The sequence below is a fragment of the Bos javanicus genome, chromosome 7, assembly GCF_032452875.1.
Source record: "Bos javanicus breed banteng chromosome 7, ARS-OSU_banteng_1.0, whole genome shotgun sequence".
In the NCBI taxonomy this organism is placed as follows: Eukaryota; Metazoa; Chordata; class Mammalia; order Artiodactyla; family Bovidae; genus Bos; species Bos javanicus.
In genome coordinates this window covers 51,690,509-51,710,958 of record NC_083874.1, presented here as the reverse complement: position 1 = coordinate 51,710,958, position 20,450 = coordinate 51,690,509, and the positions used below count along the sequence as shown (strand labels likewise).

General features: G+C 40.3%; 1 protein-coding gene and 1 pseudogene across 3 annotated transcripts; both read right to left on the bottom strand.

Annotated features, from left to right (window-relative positions):
- Nucleotides 1-11,664: 11,664 nt before the first annotated feature.
- Nucleotides 11,665-12,863, bottom strand: LOC133252048 (dnaJ homolog subfamily B member 1-like; annotated as a pseudogene).
- Nucleotides 12,864-14,187: 1,324 nt separating this feature from the next.
- PCDHB1 (protocadherin beta 1) lies at nucleotides 14,188-19,272 on the bottom strand. 3 transcript variants are annotated; one of them, XM_061423723.1, is made up of 2 exons: nucleotides 16,964-19,271; nucleotides 14,188-15,033 (listed from the first exon to the last, which is right to left on the bottom strand). In XM_061423723.1, exons 1-2 carry the CDS (start codon nucleotides 19,010-19,012, stop codon nucleotides 14,932-14,934), a joined length of 2,151 nt encoding a protein of 716 aa, XP_061279707.1. In that variant the 5' UTR covers nucleotides 19,013-19,271; the 3' UTR covers nucleotides 14,188-14,931. The 3 variants fall into 3 exon arrangements, with proteins under 3 accessions (XP_061279707.1, XP_061279706.1, XP_061279705.1); XM_061423722.1 differs by having other exon boundaries at nucleotides 14,240-15,033; nucleotides 16,717-19,270; XM_061423721.1 differs by having other exon boundaries at nucleotides 14,941-19,272.
- Nucleotides 19,273-20,450: the final 1,178 nt, after the last annotated feature.

Genomic DNA, 20,450 nt, shown 5'->3' with positions numbered 1-20,450 from the left:
AACAAAGGTCTGTCTAGTCAAGGCTATGCCTTTTCCAGTGGTCACGTATGGATATGAGAATTGGACTGAGAAGAAAGCTGAGCGCCGAAGAATTGATGCTTTTGAACTGTGGTGATGGAGAAGACTCTTGAGAGTCCCTTGGACTGCAAGGAGATCCAACCAGTTCATCCTAAAGGAGACCAGTCCTGGGTGTTCATTGGTAGGACTGACTTTGAAGCTGCAACTCCAATACTTTGGCCACCTGATACGAAGAGCTGACTCATTTGAAAAGACCCTGATGCTGGGAAAGATTGAGGGCAGGAGGAGAAGGGGATGACAGAGGATGAGATGGTTGGATGGCATCACTGACTCAATGGAAATGGGTTAGGGTGGACTCCGGGAGTTGGTGATGCACAGGGAAGCCTGGCCTACTGCGGTTCATGGGGTCACAAAGAGTTGGACATGACTGAGCGACTGAACTGATGCCCAGGAGTAGAATTGCTGGATCCTATGGCAGTTCTTTTGTACTTGTTTTTTTTTTTTTTTTTTGCACGTGGAAACTACACAATGTTTTTCATAGAGGCTTCACCAATTTACATGTGTCAATAGGTCAACTGGAAAAATAGATCTTCTTTGGAAAAATGTCTATTTAGGTCTCCTGCTCTTTTTTTTCAGTGGGTTTTTTAAATTGTTTATCTGTGTCTTTCTTTTTCAAACTAAGTCCTTGTTGTTCCTGTAATTTTCAAATATTTTCTCCCATTCCCTAGATTGTCCTTTTGTTTTGTTGATGGTTTCCTGTGCTCTTCAAAGCTTAGGAAGTTGATTAGGCCCTTTGTTTATTTTTGCTTTCATTTTTCTTTTTGTGTTTCTTTTTGTGTAAGGTTGGGAGTATTGTAATTTCATTGATTTACATACGGCTCGACTTTCCCAATACCACTTGCTGATGAGCCTATCTTTTCTCCATAGTATATACTTGCATTCTTCATCAAAGATTAATTGACTGTCAGTGTGTGGACTTATTTCTGGGCTCTTTGTTTTATTCCATTAATCTGTATGTCTTTTTTTGTGCCATTACCACACTTTGGTTTCTTGGTTTGTTTGTTTTTTTTTTCCATTTATTTTATTGAAGTATAGTTGTGTTACAATGTTTACATTTCTACTGAACAGTGCATGATTGAAATATAGATATAGCTATACATTCTTTTTTGTGTTCTTTTCCATTATTTTATATCACAAGTTTAATATAATGTAGTCTGTGTGCTACACCGGAGGACCTTACTGTTTGTTTATTCTCTGTGTAATAGTTTGCATCTGCTAATCCCAAACTCTCAACCCACTTCTTCCCCACAAATCTCCCCTTGGCAACCACAGGTCTGTTCTTTGTTCTGACTCAGTTTCTGTTTTGTAGATAAGTTCATTTCTGTCACATTTGTGACTCCACAGGTAAGTGATATCATATGATATTTGTCTTTTTCTTTCTTCATTTAGCGATCTCTCAGTCCATCCATGTTGCTGCAGATAGCATTATTTCATTCCTTTTCATGGTCTAGTTGTAGTTCATTGTATGTATGTACCTCATCTTGATCCATTCACCTGTCAATGGACATTTAGGGTTGTTTTCATGTCTTGGGTATTGTAAAGAGTGCTGCTGTGAATATAGGGATGCAGGTTTCTCTTTTAATGATAGTTTTGTCTGGATATATGCCCAGAAGTGGGATTACTGGATCAAACAGTAACTACTTTTAAGCCAATTTCCATTCCCATCAGTGCAGGAGTGTTCCCTTTTCTCCATACCCTCTCCAGCATTTGGTACTTGTGGCCTTTTTAATGATGGCCATTCTGGTTGATTGAGGTGATGCCTCATTGTAGTTTTCACACATATTTCTTTTGTATTCATCAATGTTGAACATCTTTCTTGTGTGTAGTGGATGTTATCAGGCATCTAGATGTCATCTTTGGAAAAATATATCTTCAGGTCTTCTGCCCTTTTTTCATTGGGTTGTTTGATTTCTTTTTTATATTGAATTTTACTCATGAGCAATGTATATATTTTAGAAATTAAGGCCTTTTCAGTCACATTGTTTGGAAATATCTTCTCCCATTTTGTTGGTTGGTTTGGTTTTCACTTGTTTTTGCTGTAGAAGAGCTTATAAAGTCGATCTGTTTTTGTTTATGTTTGCTTTTATTTCTTTTTTCTTTGGGAAACTGGTATAAAAAATACAGCAACAATTTATGCTAGAGAATGTTTTTCCTATGTTCTCTTCTAGGATTTTTATGGTATCATTTCTTACAATTAAGTCTTTAAGCCATTTTGAGTTTATTTTGTCCATGGTTGGAGGGCATTTCTAGCTTCATTAATTTTCCTGTGGTTGTCCTGCGTTCCCAGTACCATTTGTCAAAGGAACTGCCTTTTTCTCCATTGTATCTACTTGCCTCCTTCATCAAAGGTTAATTAACCATGGGTCTTTGGATTTAGCTTTGTACTCCTTTTTCTGTTCCTCTGATGTATATATGTCTGTTTTTGTCCCTAGCCCATCTGCGTTTTTTGATAATTTTGGACTCTGTGGGAGAAGGCAAGGGTGGGATGATTTGAGAGAATAGCATTGAAATGTGTATTATCATATGTGAACTAGATCGCCAGTCCAGGTCGATGCATGAGACAGGGTGCTCAGGGCTGGTGCACTGGGATGACCCTGGGGGATGGGATGGGGAGGGAGGTAGGAGGGGGGTTCAGGATGGGGAACACGTGTACACCCATGGCTGATTCATGTGATGTATGGCCAAAACCACCACAATATTGTAAAGTAATTAGCCTCCAATTAAAAAGTATAGTTGAAAAAAAAAAAAGTATAGTTGGTCTACATTGTTGTGTTAATTTCTGCAGTATAGCACAAGTGATTTAGTTTTACAAGTATATAGATTTTTTTTCATATTCTTTTTAATTACAGTTTGTCAAAGGATCCTTGTTCTGTATAGTAAGACCTAGTTGTTCATCCATTCCCTAGCAGTTTGCACCTGCTAATCCCAAACTCCCACTCCATCCCTCTTCCAGTCCCTCTGCCCCATGGCAACCTCAGGTCTGTTTTCTATGTCTGTGAGTCTGTTTCTGTTTGGTAGATAAGTTCATTCTGTCATTTTACTTACCATCTGTAAGTAATAGCATATGGTATTTGTCTTTCTGACTTCATTTACAAGGATGATAATCTGTAGGTCTATTCATGTTGCTGCAGATGGCATTATTTCACTTGTTGGTGAGTAGTTGTCCGTTGCATTTATATATCACATCTTTTTGATTCATTCATCTGTCACTGGACATTTAGGTTATCTCCTTGGCTATGGTGAGTAGTGCTGCTGTGAACATAGTACATGTATCTCTTTGAATGAGTCTCCTTTGGATATATGTTCAGGAGTGGAATTGCTGGATCGTGTGGTAACTCTGTACATTTTTGAGGAATCTGCATAGCGTTTTCCATAGTGGCTGCAACAATTTACATTCCCACCAAGAGTGTAGGAGGATTTTTTCCCATACTGTCTTCAGCACTTGTTGTTTATAGTCTTTTTATTGATGGCCATTATAACCAGTGTGAGTTGGTACTTGATTGTAATTTTGATTTGCATTTGTCTAACAAAGTTGAGCATCTTTTCATGTGCATTTTGATTATTTGTGTGTTTTAAGAAATGTCTTTTGGCCTTCTACTCATTTTTTGAATGGTTTTTAGTTTTGAGGGCTTTTTTATGTTGAATTTTGTGTGCTTATTGTCCTTTTGTTAATTGTTTTGAATTACCTTTCCTAGGGTTTTTTTTTTTTCCTTTCTTTTGTTCTCTTGTGATTTGATGACTGTCTTTAGTGTCATGTTTGGATTTTTTTCTTTTGTGTCTGTATCTTATAGATTTTGGGTTTTTTGTTACAGTGAGGTTTTTATAAAGCAATTCGTATATTTATCCGTGGTTCTTTTAAGTTGCCAATCTCCTATTTTCAATTGCATTTGAACAACTCTGCATTTGTACTCTCCTCTTGGGATTATTGTTTTTCCTTTATCTAATTGTTTTGTGTATTCCTTACCTGCTTATTGTTGGTATATTTGGTTTTACTACTTTTTTTTTTTAATTCCCTCCTACTAACTTTGTGCAAGGATGATACTTTTTCTGTATGTTTGCCTTTACTGATGAGCTCTTTTATTTTGTAATTTCATGTTTCTAGTTGTGGCTTTTTATTTTTTACTCAGAAGTTCCTCTAACATTTCTCACTAAGCTGGTTTGATTGTGGCTTTTATTTGTCTTTAAAGCTCCTAGCTTTTGTTTGTCTTTAAAGCTTTTGATCTCTCCATCAGCTCTGAAAGAGAGCCTTGCTGATAGAGTGTTCTGGGTTGTAGATTTTTCTCTTTCATCACTTTAAATATATCATGCCACTCCCTTCAGTTCCTGCTGAAAAATCAGCCAATAGCCTTATGAGAGTCCCCCATGAGAGTTATTTGCTGCTTTTCCTTTGCTGTTTTTAATACTCTTTAGCTTTAATTTTTGTTTTATTTATTTTTATTTTATGTCTTATTTATTTGTTATTATTATTTGTTTTATTCATTTTTAGTGTCTTGGTGTGTGTTCCTCTTTGGGTTAGTCCTGTACAAAACTCTCTGCCCCTTCTGGACTTGGATGTCTGTTTTCTTTCCCAGTTAGGGAAATTTTCAGCTATTATCTCTTCAAATATGTTCTCAGCCCCTTTCTTTCTTCTCCTTTTGGGACCCCTATAATGTGAATGCTTGGCCTTGTGTCAAAGGTCTTTTAAATTGTTTTCATTTCTTTTTATTCTTTTTTTCCCTTTGTTCAGAATCAGTGATTTTCACTACTCTGCTTAACCTTGCTGACCTGTTCCTCTATATCATTTAGTCTGTTTATTCCTTCTACTGTATTTTTCATTTCAGTTATTGTATTTTTGATCTGTTTGGTTGTTCTTTATATTTTCTAATTCCTTGTTAAAAACCTCTAACTTCTCACTCTGTGCATCCATTCTTCTTGTGAGTTCTCTGATCATCTTTACCATCATTACCCTGAACTTCTTTTTGGGTAGATTTCTTACCTTTACTTCACTTAGTTCTTCTCCTGGGTTTTTAATCTTATTCCTTTCTCTGTAACATGTTTCTCTGTCACTGCATTTTGCCTAAATTGATGTTTTTATTTTCTTATGTATTTGGTAGGTTATATTTCTCAACCTTGGTGAAGTGACCTTATATAGGAGATGTCCTGTGTGTCCCAGGAGCACACACCCCTCTTGCCACCCAAGCTGTATGCTCTAGGGGTTTTCCTGTGATAGCTATGTGAATCTTTCAGTTGTGGCAGTCTGTGGGGGTAGTATGGTAAGTTTGATTGGTCTCCAGTCCAACTGGTTGCCAGACCCTGCCTTATGCAGAGGCTGCTGGCTACTGATTGGTAGGACTGGGTCACAAAGTGGCTGACTGCAGAGCCCCGGGGAGTCCTAGGGCTTACGATGGCTCACTGGTAGGCAGACTCAGGTTTTAGAAGACTGGATTTGCTGCTGACTGCAAATTGGTGGGTGAAGCCAGATCCTGGGGTTAGTGCTGGCCTACTGGTGGGCAGAGGCAGGTCCTGGAGTCTGGCTGTAGGACCCGGGGGCCAGAGCTGGTGTTTGATTGCTGCTGGGGATGGGGGTAGTTTCCTGACACAGTTGGATACAAAATCCTGGGTATCCTGAAGTTTGTATTGGCCTGCTAGTGGAAAAAAACTGTGACCCAGCTGGTCTCAGGGCAGGATCTAGCATGCTAATAGGTAGGCTAGGTTCTCAGGCTGGGGGACTGTGGTTTCTTGAGTCTGCTATCTGTTCCCTGGTTGGTGAGACAGGTCTAGAGGCTAGAGCTGGCTCCCTGGAGGGCAAGACCAGGGACCAGGGGATTCTGGGACTGTTGCATGCTGGCTGGTGGTTAGAACTGAGTGCTGGGCCCTCGGTGGACAGGGCCATGTGCAGAGGTGACCGTGGTGCAGGGGGTCTTAAGGCAGCCTGTCTGCTGATGGGTGTGGCTGTGTGTCCACCCAGGTGGTTTCTTGGCCTGAGTCATCCCAACACTGGCATTATCTGCTGTTGGAGAAGGGGAGCAGATCTTGGTGCAAGTGCAAGAGCTAAAGGGAGAATTCCACAATGATGCTTGCCAGCACCAGTGTCCTCGTGGTAGAAGGAGCTCCCCTGAATGGCTTCCGCCAGTGTCTGTGTCCCCAGGGTGAACTGTAGTCGCCTCTGGTCTCTCCAAGAAACTCTCCACGATCAGCAGGTGGGTCTAACCCAGGCTCCTCTCAAATTACCGCTTCTGCCCTGGGTACTAGATAGAGCATATGAGATTTTGAGTGTACCCTTTAAGAGGGAAGAGGCTTCATCTCTGGTAGCTCAGACAGTAAAAAATCTTCCAGCAATGCAGGAGACTCACATTAGATCCCTGGGCCAGGAAGATCCCCTGGAGAAGGAAATGGCAACCCACTCCAGTATTCTTGCCTGGGAAATCCCATGGACAGAGGAGTGTGGTGGACTATACAGCCCATGGGATCACAAACAGTTGGACATGACTGAGTGATTAACACTTGAAGAGGGGAATCTCTATTTCCCCATCTCTCTGGGACTCCTTAAATGTAAGGACTCCTGGCCTTCAAAGCCAAATGCTTATCTTCCTGCTACAGGCCCCATAAGCTGGGGAGCCAAGACATGGGGCTGAGATCTCTCACTCCTTTGAGAGAACCTCTGCAATGTAACTGTTCTTCAGTTTGTGGGCCACCCACCCAGGAGTATGGCCTTGACTATGTCGCAAGTCTACCCACCTCTTACTCATCTTGTTGTGGTTCCTTCTTTGTCTTTAGTTGTAGAAAATCTTTTTGATAGATTCCAGTCTTTTTCATCAATTGGTTGTTCTGGAGATAGTTGTGATTTTGGTGTGCCTGTGAGAGGAGGTGAGCTCATGGTCTTTCTGCCCTTCCATCTTGGCCAGTCTTCCTTGGTTTTTTCATTTGAGACTTTTCCTCTATCCAGATATATGAATTTAGTATTATAAATTTCCTTCTTAGCACAGTTCTAGCTGTTTTCCACAGTTTTGATATGCTTTTATTTTCATTCAGTTCAGTGCATTTTAAGGCTTCCCTTGAGACTTACTCCTTGACCTATAAATTATTAAGATGTTTGCTAGTTTGCAGCTGTCCTGGAATTTTTCATCTTATCCTATTATTTATTTCTAATTTGCATCCATAATGTAGCAGAGCAACTTCTGTATCATTTTAATTCTTTTAAATTTGTTGAGGTTTGTTTTATGACCCAGGATATAGTCTGTTCTGGTATAAGTTCTGTAAGCATTTGAGAAGAGTATAATTCTGCTCTTACTATATTCTGAGACTCTAGATTTAATTTAAACTTTCTGTATTAACTGGCTTTCTCAGACATTGCTCTGGTAGAGGGAGAGAGAAAGCTGACTCATTACTGCCATGGAGTGGTGGAAGTCCAGGTTCCCCACTTGGCCTCTGTTGACATCTGAAGAGGTGGGCTCCTCATTACTATGAATGGGTGGGAGTTCCAGCTTCCCACACTTTCTCCATGGCAGGCAGGGGAGGCTTGTTACACAAGTGTGTGAAAGACAAATCTTTCCACTCAGCTTTGCTGGCATGGGCAGTAGGGGAGCTACATACTTTTTTCTATCATGTTTGTCCAGAGTAATTACTTTCTAAAAGTTTTTTTTTGCTAGGCCTCCCTTTTGCTGATTCCTTAGACAGGGAGTAGTGTGTGTGTGTTCATTTTTTGAGGGTATTTTTTTTTTTTTGTCTGTGGCTGACTTTTATTTTTCTGAGCTCCAAAATCACTGCAGATGGTGACTGCAGCCATGAAATTAAAAGATGCTTACTCCTTGGAAGGAAAGTTATATCCAATCTAGACAGCATACTAAAAAGCAGAGACATTACTTTGTCAACAAAGGTCCATCTAGTCAAGGCTATAGTTTTTCCAGTGGTCATGTATGGATGTGAGAGTTGGACTGTGAAGAAAGCTGAGCGCCGAAGAATTGATGTTTTTGAACTGTGGTGGTGGAGAAGACTCTTGAGAGTCCCTTGGACTGCAAGGAGATCCAACCAGTCCATCCTAAAGGAGATCAGTCCTGGGTGTTCACTGGAAGGACTGATGCTGAGGTGGAAACTCCAGTACTTTGGCCACCTCATGCGAAGAGCTGACTCATTTGAAAAGACCCTGATGCTTGGAAAGACTGAGGGCAGAAGAGAAGGGGATGACAGAGGATGAGATGGTTGGATGGCATCACCGACTCAATGGACATGGGTTTGGGTGGACGCTGGGAGTTGGTGATAGACAGGGAGGCCTGGCATGCTGCGGTTCATGGGGTCGCAAAGAGTCGGACATGACTGAGCGACTGAACTGAACTGATTGACATTTCTGGATTGCTAGCAGTCCATGGGGTCGCTAGAGTCGGACACGACTGAGCGACTTCACTTTCACTTTTCACTTTCATGCATTGGAGAAGGAAATGGCAACCCACTCCAGTGTTCTTGCCTGGAGAATCCCAGGGACGGGGAAGCCTGGTGGGCTGCCATCTATGGAGTCGCACAGAGTTGGACACGACTGAAGTGACTTACCAGCAGCAGCATCTTAAACTCCAAGTGTGAGATACATGGTGGGGAGAAAGTAAGAAACTCATGTCTGTGTTGTTGTTCCAGTTCATAGCTGGTCTGCCCTCTTCTCTCTTCTCTTTTGGATTTTCCTTATGTTTGTTTGACATAGAGTTTGAAAGGTTTTTAGTTGTACTCATCAAGAAATATAGGGGAAAGTATGTTTATTCCATCTTTGACTATAAGTTGAAATCTTATAGTCTAATTTTTTACATTATATTTTATTTTTGGCTACATTGGGTCTTCGTTGCTGCATGGGCTTTTCTCTAGTTGCTTCAAGCAAGGGCTGATCTCTAGTGTTGCGTGGGCTTCTCATTGTGATGTCTTGTTGCAGAGCATGGGCTCTAGGGCATGGAGGCCACAGAAATTGTGACACATAGGCTCAGTAGTTATGACTCCTGGGCTCTAGAGCACAGGCTCAATAGTTGTGGCACACGGGGTCAGCTGCTCTGGGGCATGTGGAATCCTCCTGGACCAGGGATCAAACCTGTATCTCCCACATTAGTAGGCGAACTCCTTACCACTGAACCACCAGAGAAACCTAGTGTCTAATGTTTAATCATTGCTATTTTCTCAGTTCAGTCATTCCATCAATCAGTTTAAAAAAAGGGTGGTTGGGAATGGTGGAGGGAGAGAGTCAGTAGGAGGGGGTAGAGTGACCAAGAAATTGGGATTGGTTTTGCCAATATTTTATTTAGAATTTTTGTATCTGTTGATAATGATATTGGGAAATAGCTTTTCTTTTTTTCTAGACAAGTTTTAGTATCATAAAATGAGTTGAGGGGTACATCAGGCATCCACAAGATCACCCCCAGCTTTGATTTGCTAGGAGGAGTCTCACAGGACCTTCGCTGGTGGCTCAGCAGTAAAGAATTTGCCTGCCAATGCTGGAGACAAGGGTTCGATTCCTGGGGAACATCCCTTGGAGAAGGAAATGGCAACCCACTCCAATATTCTTGCCTGGGAAATCCCGTGGACAGAGGAGCCTAGTGGGCTACAGTCCATGGGGTCACAAAAAAGTTGGACATGACTTAATGACTAAACAATAACAAGAGATATTAGAACAAAAAAGTACAAAGCTAAATCAAAGGGTAAAGGGACATGGGCGAAGTCTGGAGGAAAGCAGGCACAAGCATCTAAAAATTCTCTCCCTGTGGAGTTACACAGGTCACATTTGATTCCTCCAAGTGATGAACTATGACAACAAGTGGGAAATGCTCTCTGCTAGAGAAGCTCATTAGAAACTCAGAGACTAGGGTGTTTTACTGGGCCCTGGTAGAGCCCTCTACCTGGCTCTAAAAACAAAAGGTTTTCAGCATAAATCACAGTGAGCCACTCCTGTCATTTAGGGAAAGTTTTATCAATGTAGTGAACTGTTTATGATTCAAGTCCCCAAACCGCCTCTGCTTTTGGTATTATATCCAAGAAATTGTCGAAGCTTTTCTCTAGGTTTTCTTCTAGGAGTTCTTGTTCAGTTCTTACATTTACATCTTTACCCATTTTGAGGTAATTTTTTTTAATGGTATAAGGTCCCAATATCATTGTTTTGCATGTGGATATCCAGTTTTCCTAACACCATTTATTGAAGACACTGTCCTTTCCCCACTGAGTATTCTTGGCACACTTGTCAAAGATCAACTAACCATATATGAGTAGTTCTATTTCTGGGCTCTCTATTTTGTTTGGTTGGTTAATTCATCTGTTTTTATACCAGTGCCATATTGTTTCTATTACTGTGACTTTGAACTGTATTTTGAAATAAGGAAATGTGATGCCTCCAGCTTTATTTTTCTTGCTTAAAATTGCTTTGGCTATCTGGGGTCTTTTGTGGTTCTGTTAATTTTAGCATTTATTTTTGAAAAAAAATGCCATTAGGATTTTGATAGATCTATACTAAATCTGTAGATTGCTCTAGGTAGAACAGACATTTTAACAATGTTAATGTTCCTATACGTAAGCACAAGATCTTTTCCATTTGCATTTTTTTTTCCAGTTATGCTTTATAGTTATCCAGTGTCAAGTCTTTCACCTCCTTGTTAGTTTACTTCTAAGTATTTTATTATTTTTTCTACTAATGTATTGTTGTCTTCATTTTCTGTTTGGATACTTTGTTGTTAGTGCATAGAAATGCAACTGATTTTTGTACACTGATTTTGTATCCTGCAACTTTACTGATTTCACTTGTTCTAACAGTTTTGTTTTTTTTTTTTGGAGAGGGCAGTGGCAACCCACTCCAGTACTCTTGCCTGGAGAGTCCCATGGATGGAGGAGCCTGGTAGGCTGCAGTCCATGGGGTCGCTGGGAGTCGGAAGCGACTGAGCGACTTCACTTTCACTTTTCACTTTCCTGTTTTGGAGAGGGAAATGGCAACCCACTCCAGTGTTCTTGCCTGGAGAATCCCTGGGACAGGGAGCCTGGTGGGCTGCCATCTATGGGGTCGCACTGAGTCAGACACGACTTAAGCGACTTAGCAGCAGCAGCAACAGTTTTTTAATGTGGAGTCTCTAGGGTTTTCTGTGTGTAAGATCATGCCATCTGCAAATAATTTTACTTTTTTCTATCTGATTTAATTTTTTTTAATTTCTTTTTCTTACCTAATGGTCTTGGCTAGGACTCCCAGTACTATATTGAATAGAAGTGGTGAGAGTGGACATCTTTATCTTTGCCTTATTCTAGATCTTAGAAGACCTTTCAACTTTTCATCATTTTGTATGATGTTAGTTTTGGGCTTTATGATGTTAGTTACTATATGGCCTTCATTGTTCTGAGGATAGTTCCTTATATATACCTAATTTGTTGAGAGCTTTTATCCTGAAAGGGTGTTAAATTTTGTCAGATACTTTGTCTGCCTCTGTTAGGATGATCATGTGATTTCTTTTTTTTGAAGGATTATAATATATTCTCTGGAAAACATTCAGTAGTACAAAAGCCATCCCTGAGCCCTCCTTCAGGTCCACAGCTGGTGGAATGGTCCAGAAATCCTTGAGCTCTGAAATGGTCCCTGGTCAGTCCTTGGTCAACACGGGTTGACTATAATGGAAGAAGCTGCTCAAGAATGGTTCTTGACATCTGGGGAATCCTTTCCAGAAAGATCACTTCAAACTCAACAACGGGGTCCCCGTGTTTCTTGGGCACCTTGGGGAGAGGGTGGGCTTCTCTGGGAACTTCTCGCTGCATGCCAAGCCTGATGACATCTTTGAACACAACGGGTATGGTCCTAATGTCCATAGTGAGGACACTGACTGTACAGCCACACAAAGCCTCCCAAAGGCTGATCCTGATGACATCAGAGCCATCTCTCTCAAAGATATTGTGTGGTTTGTCCTTTAAGACAAAGACGATACCGGCTGAAATGTTGTTGGAAGTCTGGTCTCCTTCCTTGGGGAAGGTGATTTTGGTCCCTTCTTTCCACCCTTGCTTCACTTCCATGGTCAAGATTTTATCTTCATTGTGGATGCTCTTTCTGTCGGGGTTCAGCCACGTATGAGAGATTTTCATCTTCTCGTTACAGCTGCTATAGACCTCTTCAAGTGAGACCCTAAGGTCATGGGTGACAGAGGGATCTTGTTTCTTTTGGGTGGGCTCATGGGCAGGACAGGAGCGGCTAAAGTTCATGTTGATGAAGCCACCCATGCCCATAGGGAAGCCGGAGAACAGGTCATCGATGTCCATGCCTTCCTCCCCACTGTGCTGCCCAAAAAAGGTATCAAGGGATTTTGGCCACCGAAGAACTCAGCAAACATGGCATGAGGGTCTCTGTGGAACGTGTAGCTGAAGGAGGTACCATTAGTACTGCTTCTGCTCCTGCCGCTGGGGCCACCGCCCTACAAGCCTTCCACCCCTCAGCAGTTAAAGATTTTGTGCTTTCATGGGTCACTGAGCACATTGTAGGCCTCTGCGATCTTATCAGGATGATCTTGTGATTTTGTTCTTCTTTCTGTTTAGGTACTATATCACATTCATTTGCATATGTTGAAGCATCTTTGCAACCCAGCGATAAATTCCATTTGGTCATGTTGTATATTTTAATATGCTATTAAATTTGGTCTGCTAGTATTTCATTGAGGATATTTGTATCTATATTCATCCAGGGATATTGACTTGAGGTTTTCTTGTGTCTTTGTCTGGCTTTGGTATCAGGGTGATGTTGGCCTCATAAAGTAAATTTGGAAATGTTCTCTGTTTTTTGAAAGAGTTTAAGAAGGATTAATAATTATTCTTGAAATGTTTGGAATTCATCCATTAAACCAGTTGGTCTTGGGATTTCTTTGTTGAGAGGGTGGTGATGTTTTGACCTGCAATCTTGAAATAGGATTTCTGCAGCTCATGCTAATTTGCCATCTTGGCAAGAACCAGAGTCAATACTATCTTTTCTCTTTCTTTCCCTCCATTTTCTTCTTTTGTATCATCAACTGAGCCCATACTAGGGTTTTTTTCAATCTATGTTCTGTGTATTCTGTGGCTAGTTTAAAACTTGGGCCCAAGATTTTTTGACGCTTACATATTCAAGAGGTAGGCCTATATCCCTCCCCCCATTAAGTTTTGGGTGGTTTGTTACTTTTTGTTCTGTTATTGATGAATCCCTTAGTTATATACAAATTTACTAATTTGTTCTTCAGTAACTCCCATACTAAATTTTATACCATCTACTGAGGTTTTATTGCATGACTTAATGTTTTATTTCTAAAATTTCTAATCATTTATATATATGTGTGTGTGTATATATATATAATCTAGTTTTATTTCAGCCTCATGGTTTGTTTCTCCCATAACTAATTATCTATTTTGTGGGTGTAGTCCTGAAATCATCTTTATAAGTATCCTTTTTAAAAACTGTATTATGAGTAGTACGTTTTAAAAAGTATATTCTCTATCCTTTCTCTCCCCACCAATATTTATCCCTAGACCACCCAGCCATGGTCTAGAATCAGGTCTTATAATAGTGACTTGGGCTTCTGATCCAACATAGTACAAAATAGTACTTATCCAAAATAGTACAATTGATTTCATTGAGCCTGTTAGCTATAAGGTTTAGCATGTAGTCTTTGTATTCCAGCTTCCATAGGTCTGAAACATAGTACAGTGAATAACTTCAGGAATCTTTCTGTAGTGGCTATGTTTGCTTCATTTCTAGTGTTTGCATTTAAAATTTTATCTATTATCTCTGTTTAGAGAAAAGCGTGGTACATAAAAACATTTGCTTCACCAGTTGAAACAAAACACTTGTTACTTTTACTTTTTAATATTATGTTTCAGTGTTCTATAAACACAACAGATATTTCAATAATATTATAAAAAGTTATATAGATTTGGAAATGAGGTCAAATTTTAGGCTGAAGAGGATGTGTGATTAATCATGTACTTTGATATTCAACTCTGTAGAAAATAAACCTTTATATATGAGAATTACACAGATAAATTTTGCTTTTGAGAATGAGACAGATTTATCTTTAAATCTAAAACAACAAAAAGCACTGACACAGAGAAAGCAATATATGTATTTATCTTTGGTAGAATTAAATAAAGCCAAAGAGATCAATTCCATTTTAATTTCAGCATGTAAATCTATATTTAAATGACATCTTTATTATACTTAGCTTATAAATATATAAACATGTCTAATTTTAAATTTGCATAGCCAATACCTATTTAATAATTTTATAACGAATGGAAATTTAAGATCAAGTTAATGTAATTTTCATTTAGAGTTAAAACATAAATAAACAAACAAGTTAAAAGATTTTTATGCTTGCTTTAAGATAATGTAACATAGTATTACAAAGAAATACTCATTTTGAATAAATTGTGCTCTATATGGATAATTCCAGGCTTAAAAATCTGCTCTTCATCCCAGATAAGAGTTTGCTCATAAAATGGTAACATTGGGTTATAGTCCAAATAATATAGTAAATGTCCATGAATCCATATATAAAGAAATGAGTAAAATATAAATGTAGGAGAAGTGACAAGCATTCTTTAAAGAATTTCAGTTAATTAGTGTAAAAGGAATCAGAAATTCACCATTCACTGCCACAGTTACTAATTGCCACAGGAAACAGCCAGTAATGGATACTAAAATTAGTGGGCAAAAGTTAAAGCAGAAACATTATATTTGCATTGTAGTTTCAAAGTATCTCTCCCCATATTAATTACAAGAGGAAAAATAGTAACATTATAGTAAATAAACTTGACAGATATTATCTTAACCAAGTGCTCAAGATTGATATCACTTTAACATTACTGAACTATATACTTAAAAATGGTTAATATTCTACCACAGTAACAAAAATATTAACATTACCAGATAAGACATTTTGACATCATGTACCCCCTGATATGATGGATTGAGAAGGTCACAGTATCATTTCTGTAATATTCTTCCCAGTAATGGAGAACAATCTAATTATGAGAAAACAAAGACAATGTCGAGTTAAGGGACATACTTGTTAACAATAAGCTTGTTGTGGTAATCATATGCTGTATACCTTAAACAGTGCTATGTCAATTATACCTCAATGTAACTGGAAGAAATCGAGAGACATTTTACAATAACTAACCATTACTCTTCAAAAGTCTCAAGGTCATGAAAGACAAAAGATTAAGGGACGATGGTGAATGGCAGAAACTAAATTCATTGTGAGATCCTAGATTGGATCCTTTAAAAGAAAAAGGACAGTAGGGTAAAATCTGAATAACATTTGTAGTTTAGTTTATACAATTGTACCAATGTTAATTTCTTAATTTTGTTGACTGTGCTATGGTTATATGGGAAGCCAGGTGAAGAGTATATGATAACTCTATACTATTCTTGCAGTTTTATGAGTCTAAAATTATCTCATAAGGAATTTAAATCCTTTTAAAAAACTTTTGCTGTAACTCGAAATTTCCAGTAGAAATGTAGATTTATATGCATTTCAAAGTTAAATAGGTAATTGAAGCTATTTGCCCAAACTAGAGGTATTGCTCTATCTACCCTTGGAATACCAGGTACAAATATTGTGCTTATGTGTGCGTAACATACCCTTTGTGGGTCTGCGTTTACACATTATGTAAAATAAGGTACATAACTAAAGACTCATTAAAGCAAACTCTTAAACAGTTAAGGCACAATTGGTAATTGTATCCTTGAAATGTTAATATTTTAATTTCAGTTTTTTAAGTTTAGAATGAGAGAACTTAAAATAGCTTATAGATTGAATTTGATTCCCTACTCCATTTTATAAATGATATTCTAGGAACTACCTTTTTCTTGGTCTCCATGTATGTCATCACATCAGCATGCTCAGAGGGAAAAATGGCTTAAGATCAACTCTGAAAATAGGTGAAAATCTTTCTTTTTTTAAGGCCACTTAATTGGTATTAATGAATTCTTTTTCCTTTAATATCTTTTGTAGATCTACTTGTAGTCTGTTTTTTTCCTCATCCACTTTTCATTCTCGACATTCATAAAGAGACATAAGACTTGCCTAAGGCTCCCCAACAACCATTAAGAAATCTAACTTAATTTTAGCAAACATTCCTGAACTGAATCTCTTTAGCCTTATATCTGTCTTTATATTTGCAAATAAGGCAAATCCTTTTTCTTCTTCTTTATCCTTCCTCCCATCTAGTTATCTATTGAGGACCACCATTCACCAGACATTTGCATGATTGCGAATGGTGGTACAAGACATTGATTCAGAAATGATCTCTACTCAAGGGACAAAAACCTAGAAATTTCTGAATAATGATAAACTATATTTCTACTTCTCAACCTGACTGCTTTCTGATACATCAAAACTAGAAGCTAGTTCTCTTCCCCTAAGCATGTGTAACTTTCTAATAGAAAATAACATAAAGGCAAAATAACACAGTATCTCTATGGAACTAAGTGTTTCCAGAGCCAGAACTAGTGAACTTCCACAGGAGATATGGGTAATGGTTACATATAGTCATCAGATACTTGGGCATGGCCCTCTGACCCCCAAGACCTGTTCCTATCAGAATCTGGTGGTAATCTGGAACCAGCCTCTGTTTTTGCCTCTCCATTTCCGTGGGGGAAAGGGAAGTTGGGCATAAAGCGCTTAAGAAACCGGAACTCACTATTGCTAGTGCCAGTGGCTGAGCACATCTCATAGGGACAAGGCTGCGATATTGGTCCACTGGCTCCTCCTTGTACCAGGTTGTTAGAGAAATTGCAGTCATCATAGAAATGCTCTTGAATTGTAAACTTTTCTCTGTGTTTAATCTTCTGGCAGATATGTATAATGAAGATCACTGTGACAGAGAGAAGAAAGAGAAAGGAAAGCACAGCCAGAGAAATGACTAAATATTTAGTGGATGGATTTACCCTTGTAGGATGCTTAAATGTATCCCGAAACTGCAGATAGGGCTCAGAAAAGCCATCTACCAGGAGAATGTTAAGTGAGGCAGTAGTAGAAAGAGCTGGTTGGCCATGATCCTGAACAAGGATGACCAGTTTCTGCATCATGGGGTCTCTCTCAGATACCTGCCGCAATGTACGGATTTCCCCATTTTGTTGCTGAACAGAGAATAACCCAAGGTCAGTGGCTTTAAATAGATGATATGAAAGCCAAGAATTCTGACCCGAGTCACCATCCACTGCCACCACCTTGGTCACCAGGTAGCCTGCCTCTGCAGACCTGGGCACCAGGTCATTGCAGGGTAAAGTGCCATTTTGCAATGGGTACAGGATCATTGGACGGTTATCATTGTCATCCAGGACAACCACTCTGACAGTAACCTGGCTACTCAGTGACAGGAAGCCCCCATCAGTTGCCTTTACCACAAACTGGAAATGTTGAATGGCCTCATAATCCATCGTTCTCAGTGCATAGAGTTTCCCATTGTCTGAATTTATGGAGATGTAAGCAAAGACTGATAGATCTCCACTTTTTGGAGGCAACAGGGAATACGTTACTTTGGCATTCTCACCCAAATCTAGATCCTCAGCAAGGACTTTGCCAATAAAAACTGCAGGGCTGTTGTTTTCTCTAACAGTCAAGATGTAGGAATCTTCCTGAAATACTGGGGGGTTGTCATTAATGTCTGATATTAGCACCTCTATCACAGTCTCCGAGGACAGAGTGGGTGGTCCAGTATCCATGGCAACAAGGGTGATATTATAGCCAGAAACCGCCTCCCGATCCAAGCCTCTGTCAGTGACCAGTGAGTAGGAGTTCCGGAATGTAGGTTTGACTGCAAAGGGAAGGTCTTCTTTGAGGAAGCAGGTGATTTTTCCTCCCACTCGAATGTCCCGGTCTCGGATAGAGAAAAGGGCCACGACAGTCTGTAGTGGAGAGTCCTCAGGGAGAGGGCTGGATACAGAGGAGACTGTAACTTCAGGAGGATTGTCATTAACATCCACCACTTCCACCAGGACTTTGCTGTGGGCAGAGAGGCCTCCTCCATCAGTAGCTTGAATGTCAATGTCGTATGTTTCAATCGCTTCAAAATCTAGGGGCCCTCTTAGTCGAACCTCTCCAGTTTCAGAGTGAATCTGAAATGTCTGGAGAATTACTTCTGGGTTTTGAGCTAAAGAGTAAGTTATCTCCTTGTTGGAGCCCTCGTCCAGGTCTGTGGCAGTCACCGTAGCCACCAGGGAACCGTTGGCGCTATTTTCCGGTACCTGAGCGCGGTACACCAGTCGAGAGAATTGGGGCACGTGATCATTGACGTCCAGAACCTCCACCCGGATGTGGGCGGTGCCAGACTTGGGCGGAGACCCTCCGTCCACCGCTGTGATTGTCATGTTGACTTCCGGCTGCTCCTCTCTATCCAGGGGTTTATCCAGCACTAGTTCGGCATATTTGGGCCCGTTGCTGCGGAAGCGGGTGTGCAGGTGGAAATACTCATTGGCGCTTAGGGTGTAGTTTTGGAGACCGTTGAGGCCGACGTCCAGATCCTGGGCGCTCTGCAGAGGAAACCGTGAACCCAGGGGGGTGCTCTCCGGAATCCTTAAAAGAGGCTCCTTGTTTAGGAAAACCGGGGCATTGTCATTGATATCAAATACCCTGACCTCCACGCGAAAGGACTGCAGTGGCTCCACCAGGACTACTTCAAAGTGCAGAACGCATGGGTCGGCTTTGCCACAGAGTGACTCCCGATCCAATTTCTCCTTCACGAACAGATCCCCTGTTTTGCGGTGGAGCCGGAAATGCAGTTTATTGCCCTCGGAAACAAGCCGCGCCCCGCGCGCAGCCAGCTTCCCTACCTCCAGCCCCAGGTCCTTAGCCACATTAGCTACAAATGAACCACTCTCCATCTCCTCTGCCACCGAATAGCGAATGGTTGCTGCACCCCCCACAGATAAGCACAGGAAAAGGAGAAGAGTTTCCACTTGCCTGCTTTGCAGGAGTTTTCTGCATGCAGTCGTCATTCTTTTCTCAGAAGCGCACTCAGCAGCAGCTGCCACCTGTTGCGGGTACACTTTAAACTTCTCTGCCAACAGATTCCGGTAACAGCTGCCCTCGGCTTTGCTAGCCTCTAACCGCAGCACCTCCAAAGGCTAACCGAGCTGGGTGAGCTGTTTTGAACTTGGAAGAAAAATTACGTTGAGCAACTCAACTCCCCAGTCCCCAGTCTATCGAATGTATTAATAGATATGTTCTCATTCTGGAAAATTAGGTAGAGGTTGAAATTTGTTGCCAAAGCAACAGCAAACTCACCTTTCATTTCCCTTTCAGAAAAAAAAAAAAAAAAAAGCCCTTGGGGATGGAAGCCAATGAGGATACTCGTTAAGCGAGCTTAAGGCTGAAGTCATCGTATCTGTCAGCCGGCTGGGGATGCTGCAGCGAACAGCGAGGTGTTAAGGTACTGGGCACACCCCACACACTGCGCCTGGAGACCAAGGGAAAGGCAGAAAGATCCCGAAGAGTCTTCTGAAGCCTGAACCAGCTGGGTGGGGGTGGGGGCTTGGAGGAAATGATTAGTAGGAAAAGAAAAGAGGACAGATAGATATCATCCTTCAGGAAACTGGGGTCCAGTAGGTACATTGGATAGGGCAGCTGTTCACCTTGCCTCATGATATGCATAAATCCATTCTTTTCCCTGGAATCCTCAAATGCTCAAATCCTCAAAAACCAGCAACTGGTTTGTTACTCATGATTATGATGGAATTAGTACTTATTGGGTATATTTCTATATACTGTTATGTGTTAAGTAATTCACATGCATTATCTGATTTAACCCTTGCATCAACAACTCTATAGCGTACACATTTCCTTTTTACAGATGAAATTGAGAGGTTATGTTATTCCCCTAGGGCCCTCTACCTAGTAAATATGAGATAATAAAGTTTTATTAATTTATTAAGATAATTTAGTTTTGTCTGACACAATTCATGCTTATAATTAGTATGTAAATCTGCTTCCCAAATAATATAGTAGATAAACGAAATGAAGACAAATGTTTGGCTTTAGATTTTAGAGGAAATTAAATAACAGACTACTTACATATATTGAAAATGGCCCAATAGAAATTGTGCAAGGTATTTGTTCAGAGTTTCTTTAATAGTCATCATAGAATGTTTAAGAATGCACCTCAGAAAAATTAGGTCCATCTCCCCACCCCCTTTTAAAAAATATTTACATGATTGCATTGGGTCTTAGTTACAGGATTCGAACTCTTAGTTGCAGCATGTGGAATCTAGTTCCCTGACCAGGGATCTAACCTCGGCCCCCCTGCGTTTGGAGCACTGAGTCTGAGGCACTGGACCACCATGTAAGTCCCTCCCCTTTTTTTAAATAGATGAAAAACTAAGTCCCAAATGATTAAATCACTTGCCCAGTCCATACAGCTACTCCTAGCAATATAAG

Coding starts and splice junctions, on each gene's coding strand:
- PCDHB1 (XM_061423721.1), bottom strand. CDS start 19,012: ATGACGACTGCATGCAGAAAACTCCTGCAAAGCAGGCAAGTGGAAACT.